General features: G+C 54.2%; 1 protein-coding gene across 1 annotated transcript; it reads right to left on the bottom strand.

Annotated features, from left to right (window-relative positions):
• Positions 1–5,916: 5,916 nt before the first annotated feature.
• On the bottom strand, positions 5,917–8,664 carry LOC112887787 (TPD1 protein homolog 1A-like). Its single transcript, XM_025954059.1, has 4 exons — positions 8,499–8,664; positions 7,808–7,940; positions 7,210–7,326; positions 5,917–6,730 (listed from the first exon to the last, which is right to left on the bottom strand). Exons 2-4 carry the CDS (start codon positions 7,926–7,928, stop codon positions 6,303–6,305), a joined length of 666 nt encoding a protein of 221 aa, XP_025809844.1. The 5' UTR covers positions 7,929–7,940; positions 8,499–8,664; the 3' UTR covers positions 5,917–6,302.
• Between the last annotated feature and the right edge of the window lie 1,147 nt (positions 8,665–9,811).

Below are 9,811 nucleotides of genomic sequence, written 5' to 3'. Positions count from 1 at the left end.
CTTATGTCCAATTGCTTCGAGATCTGTTCTGCGACCTGCAAGGAGCACGAACAGCAAATAAAACATGGGAGCACGGATTTGAATAATATATACTACCGTATTCCAAAAACCAAAAGCTGTCTTACGGTATCCAAATATGAGACCTGAATTTTTGGCTGGTCCAGAAATAAAGCCAATTCGATCCGCGGATCCCAAAATGCGCTGCAAAAACAAATCATGTGTTGCTACCCCTAGCTAATAACATTCGGTGATCATGTAGCTAGACACTCCAAGACAAGGAAAAAGCTGGGAGCCAAGGCTGAAGAAGGAGAAGGAAAGCTCACACCGGAAATCTTGTACGGAGCACTATTGCATGCCACGAACTGCCTCTGTCTCTGTGGGCCGGCGGCCTGCGTCGGAGCAGCTAGCCGTAGAGAGAGAGAGAGAGAGAGAGAGAGAGAGAGAGAGAGAGAGAGAGAGAGAGCGAGCGAGCCCGACCAACAATTAGCATATCTTGGGCTTCGCGATCAGTGCCCCACTCAACGCACGTACGCGTGCGCGCGGCACGCACGCATGGCTCGTCGCACCTTTAGTTCCATCCCTTAACCCTGTTTTGCGCCTGTGCCTGTGGAAAGGAGAGCTAGTCCATGTCAAAACCTCATCTCGTCCGATCCATTTGTCAATCCCAGCGGCTTTAACCGGACAATGAACAGGCCCCTAGCTTGATGCTGCTCCTGCCTGTTCATGGATCAGAGCCCTAGCGATCGACTTCTAAAATGTGTCTTCAACATTAACAAGAGAAATACTCGAATAGCATTTTTTTTAGGACAATATAATGAAGTAGCATATTTGCCAGCCTTTTTTTGAGGTAAATATCCAACAAAGTTTGTTGCAGAGCGTAAACTCCTAAACATTATTAAGAAAAATGAATGAAAAGTGGCAGGACATTTATTTTAGATTTTTGTCAGCTCTGTATGTCCCAGCTAGACTCGCGTGAAAAATTCAGCTTTTCCCCAGTTGGGGCGGCGACGCTTGACATCTGAGAGACGCGCGAGCTGACTAGATTCGCGCGCCGCTTTACGGCATCGGTTTGGCAACGCATGCGCTCAGCTCAGCCGTGGGATTGTGGTGGTGGGAAAGATCGATCGATCGATCGACGGATGTACTAGCAAATGATGACTGATTAGCCTGCCGCTGCTGCCTGTGCGTGCCAAGGAATACCATCAGCTTGCGTCATCCGGATTGTTTATGTATCAGGGTGACAAAGACAAGGTTACATCAGCAAAGTGAAGCTCCTGCTAGGATAGAGCCGTGCGGTATCCTACGTTTAGGAGGAGGATCATCATGCGTCTCCTGTGCTAAATTGTTACCACTCCCGCGTGGGCTCGTGTGGTAAGAGAGTGCCGCGGACCATTTTGAGTGTTGTACGTTTGGAACATGCTGGGGTAGGGTTGCTCTGGTCATTTAGCTTTTTCTTTCATGCTCAAATTTAGTTTTTATGCAACATGGCTACTTATGCGCATTGGCAGAATTATTTTTCATGGAACAACGGTTACTCACAAGTTACTAGTAGTAGTAGTCTGACCAACAGCAACAGGGCAGGACACTTTGACTGACACCTTTGGGCTTTGGGCTTTGGGCTCACACTACTCAAGGTCGTGGACAAGGCGGAGGCCAGAGGAGAGCGTACATTTTGCGCCCAGAGAAACCTACGCTTGGAGACCTTTTCGCTTCTTGGAAACCAATTTTTCTGACAGAAACTAGCAGTGGTAGCGTCAGGTTTTAGATTTTGCCGTCGCTGAGAAACGGATTCGAAAGTACGTACGCGCGTACTGGACCGGGAAAACCAGATACAGAGATCCTCCTGCGACACGCGCATCGCTCTCCCTTCGGCTCAGATCCTGCCTGCGCAAGATCTCGAGCAAGATCCCTTGCTCAGTGCAGTAGTCTGCGTTTCGCAGCTCATGAAGCTAGACGATGTGACGGACTGAAGTGATTGAGTGCAATTGTGCTCATCTTTAGATGCTCTCTCGTCTCGCTGCCACGAACACAAAACCACACTACGAATTGGGCTCTGGCATGGTTTTTCACACGCGGCAGAGGAAAAGCGGTGCCTCTTTTTCTGTACTTGGACCAGAGCTCGCAACCGCAACAGTAGAGCCTGTCTCGCACCTTTTTCGTGGCCTGCGTACGTCCCTGGCTTGTCAACCATGGTGTCTCCATGCCCAATTTGCCTGAATTCGTCTTTGACGCTTGGTTTGGGATACTAAAAGGTTTGCTCGAATCCGGTGCGAGGGTGCGTTCGTTTACCGTTGCTTTTAGAGGGGTCACATCAAAAAACAATCTTATCATTTATAAGTATTAAATAAAGTCTAATTATAAAACTAATTGCAAAACCCCAGGGCTAATTCGCGAGACGAATCTAATAAGGTATATTAGTCCATGATTAGCGGATGATTACCGTAGCATCACTGTAGCAAATTATGGACTAATTAGGCTCATTAAATTTGTCTCGCGAATTAGCACCCATCTGTGCAAAAATTTTTGTAATTAGACTTTATTTAATACTTATAAATAAAAAGATTCTCTTTGAAGTGATGGGTCTAAAATTTAGAGGGTAGGAAACGAACACACCCGAATCGAGTCGTTGTCTATTTTGATGGCACTTTTTATATTTCAACTCTTTCGAAAAAATGTATTGTTCTCAAATGGATCACCGTGGGAAACAGTTTCTGAAAACAAAACATTTTATGGTCGGCACTGTGGTGCAAAAGCCAGGTGCCAACATGCTAGCTACCAGGCGCGCTCGGTCTATGCAATCCATACGCACCAGATCATATGCGCCATATTGCTATCTTTTTACCCGTGCCTAGCACGTTTTTTATTAAGATAAAAATGATAAATTTATAAAAGGTTGGTTTAAGAACCGAAGCCAACCCTTGGTACTGAAAGCCAACCCGCAGAACAAGAGAAAAAAAGTCTATTACAGGAAAATAATGCACGACCATGTAGTCTTCCTAAAGAAATAACGACGGTCTCAAAGTGATTGTAACCCCTTGAAATCAAGCAACAGCGCACTGTGCTATTTGCCCACGGTATCAAGTTGTGAGGGTGCAAGGAATTGTACATAAGGATCAAGTTGGAGAAGCGAATTGGCCAGTCTTACAGGTGAAAGACAAAATTGAGTTTTGGAACGAAGTTGAAGGAAGAAAATAGCTATTTGGATAAATCTAATATTAATGTGAAGCTTCAGCTTCAAATAAGCTTCTGTCCTATGGCGGGTCAGATCTTAAAATTGATCAATTTTTCTAGGGAAGATTATTAGTTGTTAAAAACTTCCTCCGTCCCAAATAACAAGTCACTTTATCTTTTTTAGTTATATAACTTTTGCTATACATCTGCATATATCTAGATATATGGTAAAAATTATATATCTAGAAAGAAAACAAAACGATATATTATAATTTAAAACGGCGGGAGTATAATATACTCATACACACTCGTTTCCCAATCCCTCTTATTTTAGTTCTCTCTGTATGTAAGATTTATGCATGCAATGGAACACAGTAGTGATCCTCGCGCATCTGAACTTCGATCCTTTTTGCTACGCTGAATTCTGATCGTTACTATGTTTTTTATATTTTCCAATCATTCCTCTTATTTTAGTTCTTTCTTTATGTAAGATTTATGCATGCAATGGAACACGGTAGTGATGCTTAGTGATCCTCGCGCGACTGAACTTCGATCCCTTTTGCTACGGTGAATTCTGATCGTTACTATGTTTTTTTTTTCAATTCTGAATGTTGATCACTTGCGTACAAGGTAGCGCAGAAAAAAGGAGTGCTAGCAGGAAGAGGGTGTTCCTCGGTCTGCGGGTGCACCAGAGGAGGGACACGACGGTTAAACAAGTGCACGAGCAGTGGTCACACGAGTCAATAAATAGATCCCGTGCGCACGAGCGCACGCGGACCTGAGACCTGCAACGCACGCACATCTCCTGCGGTCTCCTCCCAGATAGCCGTTTTGAGCTCAGGTCACGGTCACCCTGGGCGTGGAATTGAAGCCCCCTGCCGGCCGGGCCACCACGGAGCTACCATCCCGGGAAGGCAGCAGCAGGGCGCGGCGCACGATTGGGCGCGAGCGAGGCACCCGGCCGTGTGTCCTCCGTCCACGATCCGCCGGCCGCATCAGGCAAGGCAAACGTTGCCGCACGCAACGCAAGAGATGACACGGGCAACGCGGCCAGAGCAATAGAGCATGGGCAGGGCCCAGGGCGGGTGGGTGCTGGTCCGGCCTAGGTAGGCGGGGTAGGGCAGCGTAGCGTGGCATGATCCCTTGGGCAGCCGCGGCGTGCAGACGGGATTAACTCGGGGCCGGGGGCCGTCCGAGGTCACAGACCACAGCAGCTGAGCAGCGCTGGTGCTACCTGCCGAAGCTGTCTGCGCCGGTGGATTGATTGATGGCATCCGTCAACCCCTGGCTGTCCCCTTTCTCTCTCTCTGGTCGCCGCTGCTACTGCCCGTCCCCGTCGTCCGTCGATCGTGAGTTCAACCATCGTGCCGCGTGCACCCGCAGAACGAGAGACGCGCGGCCAAGGGGCTACGGCGCTAACCCTGGTAGCCCCCAGAGAGAGAGAGAGCACGCAGCAGCCAGGCCAGTCGATCGGATCTCCAGACCTGTGCCGCACTGTTCCAGCGCTGTGCAATGGTACGGCCGGGGTTGGCGCGCGCCGTCCGCCGCGGTGGCCGGCCCGCCGCCCGCCCCCCTCCCCCTGGGGGCATCGGTTCGTGCGTTGTGGTCGCCTCCCGCGCGCTGTTCGACGTGACCCGGGGGCTACTGTTCACCACTCATTGCCGATGGGCCAGCCGCGACCGGAGCACATTCTGCACGTTGAATCTCGGCGTCCGTTCCCTCCGACTCCGTGACAGTGGCACTGCCGCTGCCCGTTGCTAGGTTACCCTTCCAAACGAGAACGTTGCAACGGAACGGGGAGTCTGCACACATGGTAGCATTCCTACCAGGTTACCACACGTCCACACTACGCAGTACTGTACACATGATCCAGTGGCTGCAAATTTTTGCAACTCCCAAAACGTTTGCTACTCCCACTGCAATCTATACGCCATGCATCTGTTCGCTCAAACCTACAGCAACTGGTGTAGTGGTGTGCCAGATTCTACTGCACCATTTCGTTATTATTTGTTTAGTCCTTGTCACGATACAGAAAATACAGAATTCCTTCCCCCTGCCTGCCTCCCCTGCTACTGCAACCATGCAGAAGCAGCAGCGGCAGCTCCCACGGCAACAGTGAACGCAGCAACACGTGTAACCCGGCAGCAGGCCCCTACACTAAAACCCCCAGCAAAACCTACTCCTACGTCCCGCCACAGTGCCCTACCTTCATCACACCACCATCACGCTCCAATTAATGCCAGGCGCAAAGCGAAGGCAAGCCCCCCATCAATCGCTGCGGCAGCATGTCTGTCACTCGCACGGTCACTCACCGCCATCCCCTATCCCTCCCAGTCACAGGCGGAAGCAGAGGGGCCCAGCCTTGCCCAGAAAAAGCAAGTCACACACAGACAGGCGACAGACACAGCCCAGGACACGCACACACAGCTGCAAGACCGCACGGACACACGGTGGAGGTGGAACACATCGACGGAGCTCGGATCGGAACATCCACCACCCCTCCCCTACCTTGGCGAGACGGCACGGCAACAACCAGCAGGGCTCACGCACAGAGCCCAGCCAAAAGGAGAAAAGCTTGCATTGCCAAGCTGCCAACAAGCACGGAAAGCACCCGCCTTCTTTATCGCAACCGCCGCTGCCCTGCTGCTCCTCCAGCTGAAAGAAGCTTTGCCATTACAGCTACCAGAGGTCTGTCTGCTCACTTCAACCGAAAAAACAGAGGTCACATTCCAAACAAGTGTTCGCATTTCCTCCGGGGGGGTCCTTTGCCGTTTGCACCGCTCCATGCGAGCGTGTCATGTACAGTACACGTGATCTTGGACCTCTGGCATGAACAAGAACAAAAACGCAGCGTTCCTCTCAGCTCGCTCGCAGGCGCGATCCAACAAGAACAAGCTAACAAAATCACCCTCAACAACCAGCTACTTACACTTAACTGACTGCATACCCATGCGAAGCAAAGAACCAAGAATTCCCTGCGGTGTGCTGCTGCTGCTACTGGCTGACTGACTGACTAGTGTGATGACTGATCGATGCTGCTACCTGTATCGTGCTGCTGCTAGACTAGTGTGGTGGTATAGAGTGTATACGTGTCGTGGGACGGGTGGATCGGAGCTCGCGGCCGCCGGCGGCTACGGGGAAGCGGTGGGGTCGACGCAGGTGGCGACGCGGACGGAGAGGTCGTACTTGAACGAGTTGGCGTACTCGAAGGAGACGGTCTCGCCGCCGAGCAGCGGCCGCCCGTCGTTGAGGAGGCAGTCGTCGTGCCCCAGGCGCCGGAACCTGCGCGGGTCCACCAGGCTCACCGAGCTGAACCACCCGCACCGCACGTGGATGCCCGCGATCGCGCACTCGCCGCCGTCGAGCTCGCCGCCCAGGCACCGGTTCACCACGTCCACCTTGTACGCCGGCACCCCGCTCGGCAGCGGCGACGCCTGGCCCTGGTAGATCTCGATGTCCTCCGCGCCCGCGCACCCCTCGTCCATCCGGCTCGGCCGCACCGGCCCGCCCGCCCCTGCTCCGCCGCCGCCGGTGACGTTGCCCGCCGCGCCGTCCACGCCTGCATCATTATTGCCGGTGCCGCGGCGCAACAAGCAAACAAAATTGTGAGACGCGGCAGAGTGCCAGTCGTGCAGGACGCAGCAATGCTAAAAGAGAAGCTTGCGTTGGGCCCGCTTGTCACTGTCGAGGCTCGCGACAGAATGAATCAATGGAAGCTTGGAGAGTCCGAGCAGTTGGCCACCGGCATGGGATGGGTACTTGGGTACTTTCCCCCGGTCCTCCCCTCCTCGACGGGAATCAGAGATCGTTTCGAACGAACCCCACGACAAAACAGTGCCAGGCATGGGGCCGCACGACCGCCAGGGCGGCGGGGGCCGCGGGGGCAGGGGCCGGTCGGAGAAAGCGCGGGGCGGTGGGGCCCCAGGGGGGGCGCCGCGCCCGGCCCTGGCCGTCGGACCAACGGATCGGACGGCGGGGGATGGGAGGGAATGGGCGAGTAGGTGGGAGGCGGAGGACGGGACGGGGCTTGCGGTTTACCTGGCGGGCGGAGGATCTTCCGGGGCAGGGGCACGGGCGCGGGCAGGGCGGCGGCGACGGCGCGGGGTGCCGGGCGCGGCGGACCCGCGGGTACGGCGGTCGGCGGCGGCGAGAATCCTGCAGCGACACACGGGAGGTGGTTGGACGGAAGATTAGTACAGTACAGGGCCGGCACACACGGGAAAAGCCAAAACGAAAAGGCGAAATAATTCCAACCGAAATCGAAAGAAAGGGCGGAACAAGGGACAAGCATATTTGGGATAAAAAAAATTCAAACCATGCATTCAGCGAGGACATGAGTTCATCTGAGTTGGGGATTAAAAGTTTCCCAAAAACCATCGTTCCGTGGAAGTTTAGATTCTTCCTAGATTTCATCGAGTAGGGTTCGGTGGAGCAGATTAATTGATCAAAAAAACCCTGGCCGCGAACAGAAAAATTGGTGAAAAAAATCCAACAAAACAAGCACGAGAAGCAGCGGCGGATTACGAGCATTTCGAACGAGTAGTAGATTCGAATCAACGGAATCGGAGAGAAAACCCAGGCCACATTGCCGCGGCGGAGAAGTAGCACGCGGGCAAGGACGGAGCCGGCACGGCACCTGCGTCGTCGGAGGCGGTGGCGAGGGCGGCGGAGCCGAGCAGCGCGATCAGCCACGCCGAGGCGGCGAGCGTCCTCGTCGCGCGCGAGGCGGTCGACGACCACGGCGGAGAGGCCCTCATCGCGGCGGGACCCTGCAGAGAACACGAACGCATGGAGCCAAGTTGGTCGTCAGATCAATCACGAGGCACCTCGAGGTCTCCGGCTAGAGGAAAAACCCACAACGGCGAGAAAAAGGCAGCGGCGAGGAGGTAGTACTAGAAGGCAACGAAAGCTGCAGAAACTAAGCCAGAGAGCGCGTGCTGCCTGCGAGAGGACAACTAGCAACCGCTTCCGGTAATGGGGGCCTCGCTCCGGCCCCGCCGGCGCGCCTCCGGGCGCGGACGCACGCGTGCCCGCGCGCGCTTGGTTCGCCTCCGCCTCCCGGGCGCCGACGCACTTGGCAGGAGCCTCACCGGCGAGCGGACGCAGGGAGGCCACCGCGACGCGCGTCCCCAGCGAGCGGCCGCGCGCGCACGCATAGACCACCGCCCGCCGTGGGCCGCGGCCTCCACGGTCGAGCGGCCACGGCGCCCACGCCGGCACGTTGTGGTTCGGGGCGCAGGCCAAGCGCGCGCGATCCCGGCGGGAGCAGGGGCGGGGAGCGAGAGGAGCTCGAGGTGAAGGACGGAGTACGGAACGGCGGCGCCTACCTGGAGGAGCTGGAGTCGTCGGAGGCGGCCCCTGGCGGCGACGACGACCTCGCAGCGGCAAGGCCGGCACGCGGCTCGCAGCAGTAGGGTTTCCCCCCGGTCGCCCAAGCCCAGCCCCGTCTGGCTGACGCACGTGCGGCTGTCGCTGGAGCGGACGGGGACGGGACGGGCGAGGCGCGGCGAAGAATGTTTGCGAGGCGTGCGGCGGAGGTGGCGCTGCTGCGGGCGCCCGTACGTGACGCTTGGCTTATATAGGGAGGGACGGGGGGAGGGGACGGGACTACGGGAGGGGAGGGGAGGCCGGCTCGCTGCCGCTGAGATCAGGGCCGCGCTCCTCCTGGGCCAGCACGAGGCGAGGGCCCCAAATCCCACGGACCACGGCCCTCTACTGTTGTTTAGCACTGCATGGCTTCGATGGCGTGCTCTACTACCATGTTTGCTACTCCCCCTGTGTTGATTTATGTATCGTATTAGTTTATTCTAAATTAATTTTAGCCGACTTCGATCAAATTTATAAAAAAATAATATTTACCGTACCAAATTTATTTTTTTATTGAATCCACTGTGAACTATATGTAAATAGTGCATATGTTAGATAATAGTTGCATTTATACTCTACCTAAAAAAAATATACGGTCCGATTCTCGACCATGAGCAGGTTCCATCGGAAATTTAGGCATAGCCTCACGTATAAAAAGTTCCCGAAATTTACATGAGTAAATTGCAATGTATAATTATCTCCATTATTCGAGAAGGAACGATCATCTTACGTACGGCGAGAGTTGGAGGATTTACATATGTATTAATCATCTCGTTTTAAAAATATGACGCTGTCGATCTTTTTTCGTTTAACTTTTCATCATTTCAATAAACATTTACACAAATAGATGCATCCACAAGTTCAATCCAAAGAACATTTGTATAAGGATTTATTGATAGTTTATTGATGATATACCATCGAGTTTAAGAAGGATAGCGAATCTCTAGATTTAATTGAGAGTAGCCTGCCTTGTACTACATTTAATTCTTGGTCTCCAGATCAATAATTATACCCAACCCGGAGTTTCGCGATGACGGCCGTCGTTGTCCGGCTGAGATGGAAAGCGAACCGCGGTGGAGGCGGCGGTTTTGGCAGGCCGGGCTGGTGCGTCCGGGAGGGTGTGAGCGAGTGGGCCCGGCAGGCGCGGTGGCCGGGGCCCGTGGTGCGAGGCAGAAGCGATCCGGTCTGGTCCGGTTCTGGTCAAGGCTGCGATGGCAGTTGCGCTTCTGCCCGCAAGGCTGCTGCTGCGGTGGCGGGGGCACCGTGGATGAAC

Source organism: Panicum hallii, chromosome 3 (assembly GCF_002211085.1).
Source record: "Panicum hallii strain FIL2 chromosome 3, PHallii_v3.1, whole genome shotgun sequence".
Classification (NCBI taxonomy): Eukaryota; Viridiplantae; Streptophyta; class Magnoliopsida; order Poales; family Poaceae; genus Panicum; species Panicum hallii.
The sequence above is the reverse complement of the archived record's forward strand: the minus strand, read 5'-3'. Positions and strand labels throughout refer to the sequence as shown.